General features: G+C 36.3%; 1 protein-coding gene across 2 annotated transcripts in view; it reads left to right on the top strand.

Annotated features, from left to right (window-relative positions):
- Positions 1–20,675, top strand: part of ME1 (malic enzyme 1) — a 202,648-nt gene that overhangs the window by 14,382 nt on the left and 167,591 nt on the right. Inside the window, exons 1-3 of one of the 2 annotated variants that reach the window (XM_023740369.1) lie at positions 10,501–10,620; positions 14,909–15,042; positions 19,904–20,053. In XM_023740369.1, the coding sequence (XP_023596137.1) occupies positions 10,612–10,620; positions 14,909–15,042; positions 19,904–20,053 (293 nt within the window). In that variant the 5' untranslated portion in view covers positions 10,501–10,611. Of the gene's footprint in view, positions 1–10,500; positions 10,621–14,908; positions 15,043–19,903; positions 20,054–20,675 lie in introns of those variants that run through there. The other variant, XM_004386048.2, reaches the window with a different exon arrangement.

The following is a 20,675-nucleotide window of genomic DNA, read 5'->3' on the forward strand; positions in this document are numbered from 1 at the left end:
GGAAAAGGCAGACAAATTCATGGAAAATACAGACAAAAAAGTGGAAGAATTCAAGAAAATAATATAGGAACAAAATGCTAGAATAAATTCACAACTAGAAATCATACAAAAACAATGATTAGAAATCCAAAAGATAAACAACAAGATTTCAGAAATGGACAGTGTCATAGAAGGGCTGAGGAGCAGATCTGAAACGATGGAAGATAGGATCAGTGAAATTGAAGACAAACACTTGGCGACAACTCTGAGGAAAAATCGGAAAAAAGAACGAAGAAAAGTGAAGAAACCCTGAGAATTATGTGGGATACAATCAAAAGCAAAACTTTGCGAGTGATCAGTGTTCCAGAACAGGGGGAGAAAATAGAAAACACAGAGAGGATCATTGAAGAATTACTGACAGAAAACTTCCCCAATATCATGAAAGATGAAAAGCTGACCATCCAAAAAGCTCAGCAATTCCCATGTAGGATAGACCCCAAAAGAAAATCGCCGAGGCATATCATAATCACACTCGCTAAAACCAAAGACAAACAAAGAATCCTGAGAGCAGCTCAAGAAAAACAAAAAGTCACATATAGAGGAGAAACAATAAGACTAAGCTTGGATTATTTGGCAGAAACCATGCAGGCATATATAAAATCTTGAAAGAAAAAATTGCCAGCCAAGAATAATATATCCTGCAAAACTCTCGTTCAAATATGATGGTGAAATTAGGTCATTCCAGATAAACAGAAATTAAGGGACTATGTAAAAATCAAATGTATATTCACTTTTTTTTTTTTTTTTTTACATTTTACTGGGTACATATTTTCTAGTCAAATCAATATTAACAGTAAAAGTTATTTTGTGGAAATGGTTCATGTAAGATGAGAACTCTACACATGTAATTTATAATATTTGTGTATTCTTAGGATTTAGAAAGATGCCTTACCTTTTTAGATATCTATATAGCTCACTTCTTCCCCACTTTATGTTGTGAAGGGAAGAATACTACAGAGTTTTCAAGGTTCAGAATTCCTTGGCATTGCCTATTGTCGTCAAGTCAATTCTAACTCATGGCGACCCTATAGGACAGAGTAGAACTGCCCCATAGGATTTCCAAGGCTGTAATCTTTACAGAAGCAATATGCCACATCTTATTCCTGCAGAGTGGCTGGTAGATTCAGACTGCCAACCTTTCAGTTAGCAGCTGAATGCTTAACCACTGCACCACCAGGGCACCTTTTGGTGGAGGTAGTAGAAGTATTGTGCTGGTTTGCATTGTAGCTTTATCCTTCAGCCAACTTGCTTATAGGGCCTGGTATATAGTAAGTATTCTATAAAAACTTGTTGAAATGAATGAATGAGAGGTAATTCTCTAAGTTATATTCTTACAGCTCAGCTCTACCTTACCTTTCAGATGTTGCTACAACTTCTCCGTAGGTGACATCTCATTTTGTGGGATGAATGGATGGTAACCTCTTTTCTAATTGCATCATTTGGGTATATGTGGAAGAATCTCTTTCCTTAATGGGTGTAATAGCTAGTATATCATTTAGGATTAGATTTTGCTGCATATGACAAAAAAAGCCATATAACAGTGACTTAATTAATATGTAGTTTATTTCTGTGTCATATGCAGAAAATCAGAGGTAGACAGCACAGGATTGTTTGTTGGGTCCACAGAACCATCCAGAACACAATCTCCTATCTTGCTGCTACCATATTCAAGATCATTTCACGGTCTTTGCTGACTATAGGCCTACATTTGTCCTATAGATATTCTAAGATGGCCACTGAAAGAAATCAGAGAAATACAAGAAGGCCCACTTTCTAGCAGAATCAGCTGTTTAAGGAGCCTTCCTTACATCCCGTACGACACTTCCATGTACATGCCATTGTTTAGAACTCAGTCATATGGACACACCTAACTTTGAGGGAGTCAGGAAAACTCTTCTATTTGGTGCATTGCCACCCCAAATAGTATTAGAGTTTATTTACTGGAGAGGAAGGGGCGAATAGATGTTACAGTAGGCAATTAGCATTCTCTGCCATAGCCAGGAACTTCCAGAAATGAAAGTATAGAGATTTACCAACTGTAAATAATAAGTATGATTATATTATTCTTGAAAATTGAAATAAATGGTTCTTAATATTTTTTAAATAGGCTTAAAGGTTTACTATATAAAAATAAAAAGATATAAAGAGGTAAAAAGTATGCCTCCCTCCCACTTTTGTGCTCCAGCTAGCCAATTCCCCTTCCTGGAGGCAACCACTGTTTCCAGTGACCAGTGTTTCTAGTGTATACTCTTTTAGAGATATTGTATGAAGTGTATCTTTTAAAGTTAATATTTTTAAGTTAAGATGGTATTGATAAAGGATATGAATTTGATGTGCCCTAAGTGTGATGAATAGTTGATGGTGATATATAGAGAAATGTTACAATTGGGAGTATGTTAGAGACTTGAAAAAAAAGAATCGTGATTGTAGGTTGAACCCTCTGTCATCTGCCTGGCGCTCTGAAACTGGTTCTGAAGCATTTTACTGAGTTCGTTTTACTATGGGGATTCCATAATATGATAGGTAGTAAATATTGTGAGTTGAATGCTGCAACTGATTTGCAGCATTTTCAAGAAATGGACCTGGTGAAACTGAAGCACAGTTCCTCTGCAACAGTTAACATATTTCGTGCTGAAGACTCTTGGAAATTTGGTGAAGTCTGTGGACGCCTTCTCAAAGCAAATAAAACAAATAGAACGCATAGTGTTACAAAGGAAACAAATTATAATGAAATACAGATACCAAATATTAAAAATAAAATTGTGATACTGTAATATATGTACCTCTTTATTAAATAATTAAATATAAAGACAGTAATTAAGTATGAGCAATTTAAAGTAAAGTTTTATTTTTTAAAGAGATTAGTATGAAGGTTGTCAACACTCCTGTTATGCATACCTATTCATATTATTAAAAAAAAAACTTTTATGGGTCTAACAAGTACTGTAATTTCAAAATAATGATGAACCTAAATTATATTTTAAGATATATGCCTCAACTGTAATGTGATATAAAATAGTTATTTTATTTATGACAAAGTCTCTTATTTATTGCTTCCATTTATAATGGAAGGAAATACTAAATTTCATAGAGCTGGTAAAAAAAAAGATCTTCAAGTTCGGCTCCTGAATTATATCCACTGATCCCTTGAGCGTCTGTGATTGAGCCCATGAACTTCAGGTTAAGAATCTCTGGTATGGAGCAAAATTGGTTCTTCACAAAAAATACTGATTTGGATCCCTTAAAATTAATTCTTAAACTCATAGACTTCGTGACAGTACTGGGATGTGAAGAATGGGAAAAACCAGTATTTCCTTAACACTTGAACATACATGATTTCATTTTAAAACTTATTACTAGTAGCACAGCAATTATATAACATTTTATAATTTACACGGGGTACTACAACACCTAGTCTCATTTTATGCTCCCGACAGTCCAATGAAGCACACCTGACATATACCTGACATACATTGAATAAGTGTTTGTTTGATTACTCTTATTTAGCAGATACAGAAATTGAGGAGAGGTTCCATTTAAACCCAAACACCTTAAGAACTTGCTGAAAGTTAGTGTTAAATAGACTGAAAGTCAGTCCATTCAAACTTAAACCTAAATCCAAACAGTATAGTCTTTATCCTTGTATGTTGCCATTCATTCATGTTAGCTAGTGAAGTGTGCATGTACATTTCAAGTGTATGAGGTATTGCAATCTATAATATACCAAAAATATACTTTTAAAGAAAATAAGGACTTTTGTGGGTGAATTATCACATTTTATAACTAAGAATCTCTTGTGGTACAGTGGTCAAAGTGCTCGGCTGCTAACCAAAAGGCTGGCAGGTAAGCTTGGCAGTTCGAACCCACCAGCCACTCTGTGGGAAAAAGATGTGGCAGTCTGCGTCCATAAGATTTACAGCCTTGGAAATCCTACCGGGGCAGTTCTACTCTGTCCTGTAGGGTCACTGTGAGCCGGAATTGACTCAATGGCAGTGGGTTTGTGTCATAGGTTGAATTATGTCTCACCAAAAATGTGTGTATCGATTTGGCTGGGCCATGATTCCCAGTGTTGTGTGGTTGTCCTCCATTTTGTGATTGTAATTTTATGTTAAGGAGCATTAGGGTGGGATTGTATAACACCCTTACTAAGGTCACATCCCTGATCCAGTGTAAAGGGAGTTTCCCTGGGCTGTGGCCTGCACTACCTTTTATCTCTCAAGAGATAAAAGGAAAGGGAAGCAAGCAGAGAATGGGGGACCTCATACCACCAAGAAAGCAGTGCCGGGAGCAGAGCACGTCCTTTGGACCTGGGGTGCCTGCGCAGAGAAGCTCCTAGTCCAGGGGACCGTTGATGAGAAGGCCGACAGAGAGAGAAAGGCTTCCCCTGGAGCTGACGCCTTGAATTTGGGCTTATAGCCTACTTTACTGTGAAGAAATAAATGTCTCTTTGTTAAAGCCATCCACTTGTGGTATTTCCGTTAGAGCAGCTCTGGGTGACTAAGACAGTTTGGAACCTACAACCTAGTCCTCTTTCTACTGTACCAGTTTGAGAGACAGTTTTTATAGAAATATCAGGTCTGTTAGAAGCTTAAGTAATACAACAGTGATTCAGAAATCACTTGGGATAGTTTATACTTCCTATTATTGCTTTTCAATTAAAACTTAAGCATACAACTCAATTTGATAGTATTTCCTATTTCTAATCCAAGTAGTTGTGAATTTTGAAGTATTTATGTGAATTAAAAGGGAATCCCTACTTCCCTTAGTTTGTCATCCAGTTGGAGACCCAGGTCAAAAGAAGTTCACTTTTATTTCAGTATTTACAAGTATTTCCATTAGTCTGTTGCCTATTCGAGGCATACACAGAGTTTTCTTCACAGACTCACCCCTTCATGTGCTATGAAACTCCTTGCTTACCCAAGTTAAGTACTGTGCACCAAGATCTAAAATAGAAACAGTATCACTCAAACTTGGTGTCTTCTGCTCAAGCAAAGCCAATCATTGCTGAAGACTTCAACTTTCCAGTCAGTAACCCAGGTGGAGATTTTCCCTTAGCTTCTCTGCTTTCCTCTCTTAAGTACTTGTTTTGTTTGTTTTTGTTTTTTTACTTAGCGTGGCATCAGTGTTTGAGGCGCAGTAAAATAAGGTTTCCCTGTGTTACCATGGCTGCTGTATCTTGTTCAAACTCAGGTTCTAGTGCTCTGGACCTGTCCTGAGGGAGAGTTTGTTGCCTGCTACGTTCCACTCTCCCGCACTGAAGCTCTATCATTGCTAAAGCCATCTGATCTGTGGGCTTCATCTGTCAAACTAGGTCAGGCCAGAGGTGGGGCTTGACAATAAACAAAGTGATTTTAGGTAATTATAATTACTATGTAGAAAATGAAACTGGATAAAGTGATAGAGGGGGACAACTTTAGATAGGGTGGTCAGGGAAGATCTCGCTGAAGAGGATTTTACTTGAGACTTGAATGATGACAAAGAGCCAGCCATGTGAAGATTTAATGAAAAAAATGATTCAAGCAGAGGGAACAGCAAGTGTTATTAACTGCTTTTAGTCCATTAGTAGTAATGCTTCTAAATAGTTCCTGTATGCATTTAAAAAAAAAATCTTGCTCTGCTTTAACTGCTTGACTGGGGCTAGGGAACTTTTTTTTTCTCAATGATGTTTCAATAGAGTTTTAGTCTATAGAGTTCAATACTTCAATAGAATTTTTAAAATCAGTAATCCTGAAATTCAGAGAAAATAACTTTATATTGCAAATTGATGGATTGGGTGTTAGTCTGTAATATTCTATTCTTTGAATCATAAAATGTAATTTTCTCAGCATCTTTGCTATATCATGCGTTTCTTTCTAACCTCTGGAGAGCTATACAAGTTTTACTTCATCTTAGTAGAAGCTGTTCCCTTAGATCAGTGGTTCCAAATTGGGACGATTCCTCCCTCCCCCGTTGGCTCCAGGGGACATTTAGCAGTGTCTGGAGACATTTACGGTTGTCACAACTGGGGGACATTTGACATCTAGGAGTTAGAGGCCAGGGATATCACCAATCATCCTATAATGCACAGGACAGCCACCTACAGTAAAGAATTATCTGGCCCAATATGTCAGTAATGCCAAGGTTCGGAAACCTTGCTTTAGATGAAGATACTTTCAAAATTCCACACAGGCTCTGGCACTTATCTTAACATGTAAATATGCCTTTCGAGCATATCAAGGTTAATTTTGAATGCCTGGTTTAAAATCATGTTCAAAACCTGGTAATAGTGGATTAGTTTAACTAAGTAATTTTTTAATGTATGTGTGGAAAGCTCAGTGCTTTTTGGGAGATTTCAAATCTTGAGCATTCTTTGTATATGCAATATAAATAATCTTAGTTTGAAATTTGAATTGGGTGGATCAGTTATTAAAAATACTTTCCCACCTCCATAGAACTGAAAAATTGTTTCAGATTTATATATTTTTTCACCTCTGTGTTTATTTAAAATTTCTTGAGGTCCTGCTCTGTCCTGACATTGTAACAGGTGTTGGCATACAAATACGAATGGCATAGTGTCTGTCCTGGAGCATCCAGGCCTCTGGGCAAAACATGAGCTAAGAAGAAATATTGAAGTATGGGAAACCCACGATAAGAGGCACATGATGCTGTTGGGAGCACACTGGAGGATATCTCATTAATCTAGAGAGAGGGCAAAAAAAGCCTTAAAGGAGATCATCATTCAGGAATAGGCAAGGGACACAGGAAGAAAGGGACATTTACAAATTCATGTGCAATTTAATTAGTAATTAATTTAGTTAGAATTGTTCTTTAGTTTTTTATATTCTGTAGATTCTCCCGTTATCTCAAAGAGTTAAGAAGAAGCCAAATGAAGGCAGAATAGAAGATGATCTTGTAATGCTGATTTTTCTGGTTCACTATTAGAAGTTACTACTGTATACACTATCACAGGCATATTTAGAAGGTTTTGTCTGGGTCACGTATATATTTTAAAATAAAAAACAAAACAAAAAAAACAAACCCATTGCCTTTGAGTCGATTCAGACTCATAGCAACCGTATAGGATAGAGTAGAACTGCCCCATAGGGTTTCCAAGGAACGGCTGGTGGATTCAAACTGCTGACCTTTTGGTTAGCAGCTGAGCTCTTAATCACTGTGCCACGAGGGTCCCATATATAAGGCATCCTGAAATAGTGTTAGTGTCTATGTAGTAGCTAGGGACTATACTAGAAACTGATATTACCAATTTGGTTTGGATTATTCATACACATTTCAATCTAAGTTTTTAGATTTGACTTTTTCATCATTTGTGTACATGAATAGTTTCAGTTGTTTACTAAGAATTACCCGTTTGCTTATTTAACAAGTCCTTTAATGGTTTGGTGACTTGATGAAATTTGCCTTAAAACTTCTTTGGAGACAATAGTATTCCATCTTGCTGAAAGAATTTTGAAACTTTATAAACGCTTTCAAGAGATATGTTTGGAAAATGTGTTGACATTGATGGTTAACAACTTCTAAGCCTTAAAGAAATCTGTAAAGATCAGTACTCTGACCTTTCAGTGAGGAATACTTAGACTATTTAATTAAACCTCTATCTGACATTTGAAAAATTCATTTGCTCTTTTTAGCTAGAGGTGTTCTTTCTTTTAAACAAACATTTCACTTAAACTAAGAATATAGTTTTTATTGCTTATATCCTATTATACATGGATAAAATAATTTTTGAATGTTGTAAAGTTTTTATATTTTGCAGTAAATTTTAGGGTATCTAGGGCCAAGTCTTACCCCAAAGTATATTTTAAGATATATTTTTATTATCACTAGTTATACTGGTTTAAAATTAATTTATATCAAATATGAGTAAAAATTAATTGCTTTGTAATGAAACCAGATAATATATCTTAAAGAAGCTGTAGCTAATATATTACTGATTTTTAATAGTTGATTTTTCTGCCTCTTAAAAGAGATTATCTTTTTGGTTGCATGCACAGCTGAATGCATTCAGGGTAATTATGTTTTATATTATTTTTCTGATGTGACTTTATCTTGGAATTGTATGTCACCTGGCTGATATTTTTTTAATAAGGTTGTGTATCACCAGGAAAATTCTAAAAATTATTACCTATGTTGTCAACGAGGATTTTAAAATATTAAGTTCCAACAAGCAATTTTTGGCACTCTGGAAGAGCTGGGAGAAAGAACCCTTCAGTATAATGTTTCCAGAACAAATTAGTATTATTTCTCTTTCTGTAGATGTAATGTATACACATAAACTATGTTAGTAAATTTGAAAATATTTAAACATTTAAAACTCATTTTGATATCTTTCCTTCAGAATTATATAATAAAAATATAAAGGCCTCTCCTTTACTTTTTACATTTGATTTTTTCTCTAATTAAAGTTAATTCTAAAACCTTTTTGATATGAAATACGGTTTAGGACAGATGTGCTTGCTGTATAATATGCAAAGTTGTATTTATCAAATCTGTTATGTAATTTAATTGAAATCATTTTAAATTGTGAAAATATTTTGCTAAAGGATTCAAAGAAAATCAAATTAGAAAAAAAGGATATTTAAAAATTTCGGATGTAAACTATGTCAGTAATTTGCTAAGCAAATGTTTAGCCGGTTCAACTATATTCCTTCTTTTCAAGTAGGGAGACAATTAGCTCTTTATAGAGCCTGGTAAAGTTCAGTACGGTGAAATTCACTATTAGTTTTGACATATGCATAATATTGTGTAACCAGCACCACAATCAAGAACAGTTCTGTCACGTTAAAAAATTCCCTTGTGCTGCCTCTTTGTGGGTCAACCTTTCTCTTCACCCAGACCTTGGCAACCACTGATCTTTTTTTGTCTCTAATTTTGCCTTTTTCAGAATGTCGTATAAATGCAGCCATACAGTATGTAGGCCTTTGTGTCTTATTACTTTTCTTAGCATGATGTTTCTGAGAATCATCTGTTTCATATGTCGGTAGTTTGTTCCTTTTTACTGTTGAGTAATATTGTATTGCATGGATGTACCTCAGTTGTTTTATCCATTTCATCAGTTGAAAGACTTTTGCATTGTTTCGAGCTTTTTGTGATTATTACTCTTCCACTTCTCTACTTTTTTGCAACCTTCCTTACTCACTCTTCTGCTTTGTCTTCTCTGAAACATACAATAGCCATTGTATGGTTACAGCCAATCATTATTGCCAGGAATTATTTTAGACATAGGGATACACCAGTTGAACAAAACATACAAACATCTTTGCTCTAATATGACCATGGATTCAAACATTTAAATTATTAAGTTCTGTTAATATAATGAGTTATTATACATGTATAGATTTCTTATAAGATTTTTGTGATTTAGATAGTCTATTCCTTTTTACCATTCAACTTATTTATAGTCAGTATCCAGGTGAAAAATAAGACAAGCTACTGAAGTTCATTGGAAACATTAAAGATGTGCAGGATACAGAAACTATTTTATTCTATTTTTGTGGTAATAATTTCTGATAAATTACTCAGGACAAAGGTTCTTTGTCTGTTATGTTTGTCCCCTGCAAACATAGTTTCTAATATAAGTCTCTTGTTATGCCAAGAGTTTTGTTTCACTTCTGCTTGATAGTCTCGGTTTTCTCAAGAAGATATACATAGATTAATTAGTAGAGTCCAGAAGAATAGTTGTCCTGTTTGCTGCCCTCAGCAGTGAAACAACATACCATTCTGCTGTCTGGGGATCCATTCCAAAAGGAGTAGGGAAAGTAAAACGAAGATAAAAAAAGGAGAAAAACCAAGGTTAAACCTAGACTGTATGAGGTCACTCTTAGCAAATTAGAATTACAGGTTGTCTGAAAACCTAATATATGTATAGACATCTAATCTTTTCAACTTCGTGAAAGACTGTAGAAGTCAAATGAAAGTTAGAGCCTGCATGTATATTTTAGATGCTTTGTCCTTTGTTGGATAGGCCCTGCAGGATAACAGTAAGGTAAAAATTCTTTGAAATAGATATGTGTTACATTTGCTTTTAATAAGGAGAATGTATCATGTTAAACTAACATTTCTCTGTCAAGTTTTAGGCATAACTGACCTGTTTATAAATTTCTACAGAATATATCTTTATAAATATCTCTGTTAATATGAAAAATTAAAATGTAGAAAACCAGGATTATAAAATCATTCAAAATTCCACTTATTGTTTCTTTGAGTACTTTTTGGGGCTCTGTTAGTTGATAGAAGTTGCATCAGTAAGTGCCATTATTCTTAAAAACAGTGGTTTAAATGAAATTATGCTATATGTATTTTAAATTTTCTAGAGGTTTTAAGACTTTAAAGTTTATTAATTCAGTTTTTTTGTTCATTTGTTTTTAACTCATAAAGGGTTGTAGTAGAACATGAACCCAATAACAAGACCTTAACTTGCCATAGTTTCCAGATTTCTAAGTCCTGGTTCTTTTTTTTTTTTTTAAGAGTTGAATTGACACTGTGTCTTGGAAGATTTGGCCAACAGTGTATAGGCGTGTATTGCTTCTAAATATCAATGGATATCAAAAGATTCCCAGAAGCATTATCATTTACATGCATAAGGTATTGGAGACCTATTAGAATTAAGTTTTAAACCAGACTCGGAAAATGTATGTAAAAAGACTAACTATAGCAGTAAATGATTGTTAAGTGCCATTATTAAATGAGCAAAGGAGTATATGGTAGTACTTCTGACAACAAGTCTTATTCTCAGTATATTGATACTGTGATTATTATTTTTTGTAGATAGATTTCTAAGATATACCATTCAGAAGCTTACTGCTTCTTCATATATGCCATTATATTTTTGAAACTTTAACTTTAGCCTAACTTTTCCCCTCTCACTCTTCATTTTTGTTAGAAAAATGTATTAAGCTTTATTCTCTTTCTTTTTCAAATATATTACTGTGTATTATGGATTGAATTATGTCCCCCTAAAATATGCATTGTAAATCCTAACCTCTATGCCTGTGGTTATAATCCCATTTGGGAATGGGTTGTCTTTGTCATGTTAATGAGACAGGATTAGTGTGGGGTGTATCCTGTGTCAGTCTCTTTTGAGATATAAAAGAGATTAAACACAAGCTAGCAAGCAGAGATGGGAGAAGAGAGATGCCAGGTCATATTAAGATCGCTCAGGAGCAGAAGCTCAAAGAGACAAGGACCTTCCTCCAGAATCGGCAGAGACAGAAAGCCTTCCACTAGAGCTGCCACCCTGAATTTAGACTTCTAGCCTCCTAAAACCCAAAACCAAAAACCAAACCCACTGCTGTCAAATTGATTCTGACTTGTAGCCTCCTGTCTTAGTCATCTAGTGCTGCTACAACAGAAATACCAAAAGTGGATGGCTTTAACAAAGAGAAATTTATTTCATCACAGTAAAGTAGGCTAAAAAGTCCAAATTCAGGGCATCAGCTCCAGGGGAAGGCTTTTTCTCTCTGTCTGCCTTCTTCTCTTCGGTGTTCCCCTGGACTAGGAGCTTCTCTGCGCAGGGACCCCGGTCCAAAGGACGCGCTCTGCTCCTGGCACTGCTTTCTTGATGGTATGAGGTTCCTAACTCTCTGCTTGCTTCTCTTTCCTTTTATCTCTTTAGAGATAAAAGGTGGTGCAGACCACACCCCAGGGAAACTCCCTGTACATTGGATCAGGGATGTGACCTGGGTAAAGGTGGTGTTACAATCCCACCCTAATCCTCTTTAACATAAAATTACAATCACAGAATGGAGGCCAACCACATAATTCTGGGAATCATGGCCCAGCCAAATTGATACACTCATTTTTTGGGGGACATAATTCAAACCATGACACCTCCTAAACCGTGAGAAAATAAATTTCTGTTTGTTAAAGCGACCCATTTGTGGTATTTCTGTTATAGTAGCACAAAGTAACTGAGACACTGTGTATAATTGTATTTCATTACGAAGACCTGTTTCATGACATTTTCTTTTAAATAATCAGCCTTCCTAGTTATATCTTTAACAAGTGAAGTATTCCTTTCATTTTACAGACTATATTTTCATACAAGTATCTATTTCTGTTACAGTATATTTATTTTAAGTTTTTATAGTAATTTTACTGGAATAAATATGCTAATCAGTTTCCTGAGCAGCAATTTTATTGGATTATAAAATTTTAATGTGTCTAAAATTGAATATTTAAGATTATTTTCTATATCATTTATTAAACAAAGTGTTGAGCTTTAATAATGTCAGGCAGTATTTTAAGCACTAGGGACAAAGCATGTTCTGTGTTCTGATGTGAGGATATAACATGTTCTGATGTGGGAACAAAACATGTCTTGGTATGGGGACATAAACCACAAATTGAAAAGTAAGTGAGAGGCAGAGGGCTCAGGCAACACTACAAGTGTCACCTGGTGCAAGACTGACAGGCTGCATTGGTCCCCTGTTCCCATGTATCCATAAGAAGGTGATTAGGCCAGGCACAGTTGGATACACCGTGGATTATCCTTCTGGAAAGATAATCCTAATGCTGTCCACAAATATTGGAACTTCAAATAATCCCCAATTGAGCATGTAACAGTTGGGGCTTCTGCAGTCATGCAAGTGGCCTTACTAGTGGAAAAAAATATCTGCAGCTTAATGCTAGCTATGCTGATAGCACTTGGAGACCTTACAAGAGGTTGAGGTTGTGTACAGCTCCTCACACTGGGGATTATGGAACTATTGGTCCCAGCTAGCGCTTGCTGACTACCTGGAGGTTTCACTACGAAAAAAACCAAACCCGTTGCCCTCAAGTCCATTCTGACTCATAGCTACCCTATAGGACAGAGTAGAACTACCCCATAGGGTTTCCAAGGAGTGGCTGGTGGATTCAAACTGCTGACCTTTTGGTCAGCAGCCAAGCTCTTAACCACAGTACCACCAGGGCTCTGGAGGTTCCACCAGGGGTTATTAAGGAGACAAATCTATTTGTCTGTCTTCAATTTTCTCTCCTGACCCAGGAGGCTAATTATATATGTCTTTTCATTAGTGTCCTAGGTTTAAAAATTATATCAACAATTAGAAGAAAGTGTTGTTCACCTGTTGACCTCCCTCACCCACTTTCTAGGATTGGACATGTTCATTCCTAACCAGTCAGGGTCTGTTTTTCCCCTCTGGGATGAGGCAAGTTGTCTTTTTCCAACAGTAGTAAGCATCATGAGGACACAAAAGTCACTATTCAATCATTGCAAGAAACCTACAGGGATGGAGGAAGATGGCTGTAGAACTACCCAGTGAAGTTAGTGAACAGGTTCATACCCATTTAGGTTGTGTAGAAACATCAGCAAAGATCATAGTGAGTGAACCCAGCCATCATGTTGGTTCACTTGCGCTGGACCCAAAGGTACAGTAGTCACAGTCTTGTCAAAGGGACCAAAATAACGGTCTTTCAAGCTTCAGTATTTTCATGGAGAGTCCTCTCTAGGGGGACTGTTCATCCCAATCTTCCAGGCCATTCTCTTCCATTAATGACCATTTTGGCTTCTCTACTGTTACTTCCCCACCTGTTATATCCCAGAAACTCTTCTTGTGTTCTGGGTTTTTTGTATCAACCCATCTGTTCTATCTTGTTCGTTTTTGAGCCCCACAAATATTATTACATTGTTTATGCAGTCAGTGTTCATGCAAACAGACATCATAGGAATAATAATAGGGTTCTTTTTTTTTAATTGTTGTAAACAATATGTATAACACAACATTTGCCAATTCAACATTTTTTAATGTGCAATTCAGCGACACCAATTACATTAATCATGTACAACCATCACCAGTATCCATTGCCAAGTACTCTGTCACCATAAACAGATATTCAGTGCTTCCTAAATAATGACTCCCTCTTTCCTGTTCCCTTCCACTCCTGGTAACTGTTAATAAACTTTGCCCTCTATACATTTGCCTGTTGTGGATATTTCATATAAATGGGATCATACAACATTTGTCCTTTTGTGATTGACTTACTTCACTCAGCATGTTTTCAAGATTCATCCATGTTATAGCATGTATCAGGACTTCATTTCTCTTTATGGCTGAGTAATATTCTATTGTATGTATGTACCACATTTTGTTTATTTATTTATCTGTTGATGGGCATTTAGATTGTTTCTACCTTTTGGCTGTTGTGTCCACCTTTTGGCTATTGTGAATAGTGCTGCAGTGAACATTGGTGTTCAAATAATAGTGTTTTAATAAATATACTGGGTAAATCTGGAAAGGCTTTAGAGAGGAGGGAACATTTGAGGTGAGGCTTGAGGGGCAGAGAAGCAGAGAAGAAAAACATTCTTAACCATGATGTCATGGAGGAATAAAAGGGTGTGGTGTGTTCAGGCAATGGTTGAGAAATGTGGTGTGGCTAGGAGTGTGTAAGAATAGTAGGAGATAGACCAGGAGAAGAGTGTTAGAACAGGTATCTCAGAATTGTATATAATGTATTTCCCAATCTGTTTTGTAGATGGAAGCATAGCAGGTCATAGGTGACCTACACATGTTCATAATTTAAAAATCTTTTATAGTAACCGCTATGTATTTTTATATTTAGTGACATTAATAATGGTGATTATATCTTCATTCGTGTGTCTTCAACTATTTTCCTCCCATCCACTCTATAATTTCATCCTAACAATATCTGAGTGATACAATTCTGAAAATATTACAGTTTTCTAATTTTTAAAGATGAGGAAACTGAGGTATGGAGAGATTAAATGATTTACTCAAGTCATATGGCCATGTTTAGAGTGATACCAGATCTTCTGATTTCTAATTCCACATCTTAGTTTGATTTTCTTTGTGTGTATATATATGCTTTTTAAATTTTTTTCCCCCTGAAATTAATATCTTTATTTTTCCTGTAGGACTTAGCTTTTACCCTGGAAGAGAGACAGCAATTGAACATTCATGGATTGTTGCCACCTCGCTTCGTTAGTCAGCATATCCAGGTCCTTCGAGTAATAAAAAACTTTGAGCGTCTGACCTCTGACTTTGACAGGTAACACATTCTAAGAGTGACTTTTATGTTTCTCTTAAGCAATTGTCTAGTTTATTTTTTATTGGATGAGACAGTTAAAATATTGTATATAATGATTTGGAAAGAGTAGCCAACTTCGAGAAGAATTAGCGTGTAAATGCAATGATGTATATGATGTTTACTCTCCCTGGGAACATTTGAATGAAATAATATTTTCTTTTCAAAACTATCCTCAGAAAGACTACTTGTCTCTTGTGGTAAAATCCTTGATATAAAGGTAGATTATTTGGAAATTTCATCATAGACCAGGCAAACAGGGTAAAATGTTTTTAGTCAGACTTTCAATATATTGTAGTGAAAGTACACTTTTTCAATTTCCTAGGTTGGTCACTTCGTTTAGAATTAAGTTTCCATGTTTATACAAGGATGAAGGCAACATTTTCCCTACTTTTGTGTAAAGATCCATCCAATTCAATTCAGTTCTAAATAAGTCTGTTAATTCTGTTCCACTTCTGTTCTCACGGCAGCTGCACATGCAGCACTTCTTTCTTTAACCCTGACCACCTGGAGCTAGGTCAGCTCTCACAAGTTAAAGGACATAGTCCTCCAGACTGCCAGGTCTTCCTAAGAACTCAGATGCCAGCCACAAGCTTAGGAGTTCCCAGGGCCCTTCTCACTTTTGACCTGCTGGCTACAAATTTAGGGGTTCCCTCTCCTCCCTCAGAATACCAAGTGTAAGCTTGAGAGTTCCCAGCCCCTTCGCTGCTGACCTGCTGGCTCCTTGTGTTCCAGTATTCACTAGAATGACTCACAGAACTCACGGAAAGCACTATACCTACCATTACAGCTTTATGATAAATTATAAAAATCAGGATTAGCCCAAAAAAGAGACACATAGGACGAGGCCTGGGGGAGTTTCCAATGCTGAGCTACCATGTTCCAAAGACGGTGTGTCTCCCTCACAAGAGCAGATGTCTTTCACTGTGTCCAGAGCCTTTATTGAGTCCTCTTTTCATAGGCATGATAGATTGAATCATTCCCTCCTCTGCACCTCCCCAGCTGAGGTCAGCTAGAAAGACCTGGACCAGCCAGTCCCTACCTGAGAGTCATCTCATTACTATAAACTCTCTGGTGTGATCTGGAGGCCTGTAGACAAAACAAAGGCACCTCAATTATTCAGGAAATTTCAGGGGTTTAGCTTTACCTTTCAGGTACCAAGGACAAAGAACCAAAGTTTTTGGGTAAAGTTTATGTAAACTCCACACTTTAGAATTAGATAGCCCTAGGTTGAAATTCAAGGGGACCTGGTGGTGCAATGGTTAAGCACTCTGGCTGCTAGAAAGGTCATACCCACTAGCCATTCCACGGGAGAAAGATGTGGCAGTCTGCTTCCATAAAGATTTACAGCCTTGAAAATCCTATAGGGCAGTTCTCCTCTGTCCTATAGGGTTGCTGTGAGTCAGAATCGACTTGATGGCAATGGGTTTGGTGTTTCGGGTTTTTTAGGTTGGAATTCTGGTTCTGTATCTCTAGCACTGGGTACTTGAGCAAACAACTGCAACCATTGCCATGACCACTGTGTCTGCTTCACTCTCTGCTTTTGACTCTGCTCTTTAAGGTACTTAACCTCTCTAAGCTTCAGGTTTTCTCATCTGTGGGTTGGAGAGAATAATAATTATTTGGAAATATTGTTGTGAACATTAAAAGGTAGCTAGCTCAAGGCCTAGTAAGTACTCAATAAATGGTGATTATTAGTATAACCTACAAAGTGATGAGATAAGTAAGAAATGAGTATTAGATAATATATTAAAATATATTGTCAAAGAGCAAACTGGAGTCTGTTAACATTAAAGCAAAAAGTTTTGTTGAAGGAATAAAGTGATCTGGATCAGGCAGCACTTAGTGCGATTCACCAAAGCACTCTAGTGAAAGCAGTTTTTCAGAATTTAAGTACAGAAAATTCAGGAACTTATAAGGAAAAAATTCTGGTTGGTTGACATTTACAAAATCATGCTTTAACAGATATCAGATAATTATGAGATGCCTTAATCATTGATTTGTTAATCATAAAGAGTGAGTCAGGTAACTTCTTGCTAATTTATGGATATTTTAGGGGCCAGCCTGTTCTTCCTGGGAGCATGCTGTGAGAGGAAGGGAGGGGAGGGGAGCCCACAGGTTTCCTGAGGTATTCTGGCTAGCTGACTTTTGAGAGTCAGCTCAGAATGAGCACTAAACAACAAAAATTGAGTATGACCTACATCTTTGGCAGAAGCCTCTCTTAAGCCAAGCACCTAGATTTTTGGGGCTCCTTCACAACCCCCCCTTCTGATCAAGAACTTCTATAGAAATTCACTGATCACTGTTATAAGAGTGTCTTCTTCTGCCTGGACTTATTTTCCTTGCATTTATTAGATCGCTGACTATTCAAAATAGGCTTTTAAGACCCTATATGCTCTCCATGAAATGTAGCAGGCACCGTCTATTCAGTCTGTGCCATGTCTTAGCTTGGACCTCTGCTTCTGTGATAGTTTAAGAGAAGGATGTGTAAGAGCAGGCCTGAATAAATAGGAATACTTGGGTAAATAACTCAGAGTGGAATTGCAAGTTCAAATGGTAAATGTGTTTACCTTCATAAGAAATGGCCAGTTTTCTAAAGTGATTGTACAATTTTGGTTCCTACTAGCAGTTTATGGGAATTTCTGTTGCTCTCCATAATCCCCAACACTTCATTTTTCAGTCTTCTAAAATTTTTAACCTAACATTCTACTGAATGTGTAGTGGTACCTCATTATGGTTTTTGTTTCATTTCCTTGGTGACTAGTGATATTGGCTATCTTTTTGTGTGCTTACTGTCCACGTGTATATCTTTTGCAAGGTGTTTTAAGTCTTGCTCATTTAGGGGAGGGTTGTACTGAACTGTAAGAGTTCTTTATATATTCTGGATATAAGTTCAGCATTTTTCTCAGTCTGTGGCTTGCCTCATACTTTTCTTAACAGTGTCATTTAAAGAGCAAAAGTTTTAAATTTTGATAAAGTACAGTTTATCAATTTTTTCTTTTATGGTTTGTAATTTTTGTGACGTAAGTAATCATTGTGTAACCCCAAATCACAAATATTTTATCCTATGTTTTCTTCTAGAAAATGTATTACTTTATCTCTTACATCTAGATCTGTGATCAATTCTGAGTCAATTTTTATGGATGGTGTGAAGTAGGGATTGTGGTATATATTTAGGAAGATAACTCTGGGTCACAAATGTTACTAGAAAGACAAAGGCCATTAGATATAATTAGTAAGAACAGTTGCTTGAATAAAACTTGTCTACCTTGCAGTTATTTTTAGTACCAGTGCTACATTCCCTTACTCATTTCCTGCTTGTCAGTTTCCTTGGTCGTTGTTGGTGAAATGTATAGTTTTAAAAAAATATGCTCCTAACCCAGTAAACCTCTCCACAAAAGTAGAATAGAACAAAAACACTTTTATTTTTGAGTAGGCATTAAGCCAGAATGTGATGCATCATAGGTAATCTGCTAAAACGATTGCAAAGACAGAAAGAAATCTGTAATAATGGCATGGGGAAGGTGTCTGGCCTCCCCCAACCCCGCAAAGGGGAAGGGGAACAAAGATCAACAGCCCAAGGCTGATTCCTGTGAGGTGGAGGTCAGACACGCATCCTCTCTCCGTCCTCTTTACCAATTCTGACACCAACTGCCCCTTCCATAGCACTCTCTACTTCTTTACTGGGTTCCATAATTCATTACAATGGCCACATAGAACTCACATACCATACTCACAATTATGGGATTATTAGGTAAGTAACAGTTACAGTTCAGACTCAGGAACACTCAGGATACAGTTCTTCCATCAGGATAGCCTCTTCCCAGCCGTGCTCGCAGGCACACCTCTCCCTGGCCCTCAGTCTCTGCTCAAAGGCACTCAGCTCTCTGTCTCCGTGGGCCGGGAAGCCCACTTTGCCATCTCCTGCTGCTGTTTCTCTCCTTCCTTAGTGGTGGTGAGCACCTCCTGTTTGCTCTAGAAATGGCTCTGTTTTGAGGCAAAACTGACCAATCCCCTTGGTAGGCCGCAATTACCCTATCACACAATCCTGCCCAGTCACCTGGGTGAGAGTTACAAGACCATGGCTAGAAAGGCCACACACGAAAGTAATTAATCACACTGCAAAATCTCACCAAGTATATACAACCCATTTCATACGTGTTCTCAAGGTAAACGATAACTAATCCTCAAATAAGAGGACTTGAAAGGGCCATTTATCACACATTGTTTATCTTAAATTCACTTGGTTACTAGCATAGCCACCAGTGCTTGTTAATTGCTTTTATCCAAAGGAAGAATAAACTCATATCTTTATGACGGTTTGACATAAGTACAGTTTGGAGCCCACAGAAGTTACCCTCCTACAGAAACTGAGAGACAGGGGAGTTGTCTTCCTGGCTACTAAGTCCTTGAGGAAACATTCCTAGGCTGTAAAACTGGCAAGAACTTATTGAGGCAAGAAAAAAAAAATTTACATTTACAAGGTTTCTAAAGTAAATGCTGTAAGAAAAAGAGAATAGGGGAGTCTCTCCCTTTTTGCATCAGAGAAAATTATATACACAGGGAAAATTATATGGGCAAAGTCTTTCAAGTATTCAAACTGCTATTTCAGGAATAATTTTAACTTTTGAGTGACAGTCAAATTTATGATTCTTCATTCTTTGAGGAGTTTAAGAATATTTCTGAAGTTTTTTTTTTAATCAGATGTTTTCCGTGTAACCTAAAAAATACATTCTACTTGGTTGAAAGATGTTTAATTAGATTTTAAAGCAGCTGTTTCATGACTTTGTTGCAATATAGGCTTAATTATGTCCAATTTCCACAGGTATCTCCTCTTAATGGATCTTCAAGATAGAAATGAAAAGCTCTTTTATCGAGTGCTTACGTCTGACATTGAGAAATTCATGCCAATTGTTTATACTCCAACCGTGGGTCTGGCTTGCCAGCAATATAGTTTAGTATTTCGGAAGCCAAGGTATGTAAACTTTTATTTTAAATAAAACTTATTGTATTATTTTTTCCAGGAATATTTTTGTAGTAATTGAAAAAAAATTGTCAAGTGAAATTCAAGTTTGGAAAAATTAAAATAATTCACACTTCATTTAAAAGAATAGTATAAATATATATAAAACACTAAAAAATAGTGTTTTTGCTTTGTAAATTTAAGATCATGGGAAATTATTTATTTCTAAACCAATTTGGGTTTCCCTTTGTGGACTTGTTATTTGCTTGGAAAGAAAAAAGTAATTGAACATAATTAAACTTGTGGTTGAGATGTTATTACCGTTATTATGTATACATTTTAAAAGCTAAAAATTTCAAATTTTACTGAAAATGAAGAGTGTACTATTTTCTAAATTCAGAGTTGTCATTAAATTAGCTTAAGGTAGCTCTTTTTAAAAATTTCCTTCAGTGAAGTAGTCACCTTTAAAAATGCATAGAAGATAGAATAAAATTTTTCTAAATTCAAGCTTTATTTTATTCATTATTTTAAAAGACTCTTTGAAACAAAGCAGTTGAAATCAACAAATAAATACTAGTACTTTTAACAACAGCAACAATAAAAACTAAAGTTGAGTATGAATATGTTGGTGCTA

The sequence above is a fragment of the Trichechus manatus genome, unplaced genomic scaffold (genome assembly GCF_000243295.1).
Source record: "Trichechus manatus latirostris isolate Lorelei unplaced genomic scaffold, TriManLat1.0 scaffold00154, whole genome shotgun sequence".
Taxonomy (NCBI): Eukaryota; Metazoa; Chordata; class Mammalia; order Sirenia; family Trichechidae; genus Trichechus; species Trichechus manatus.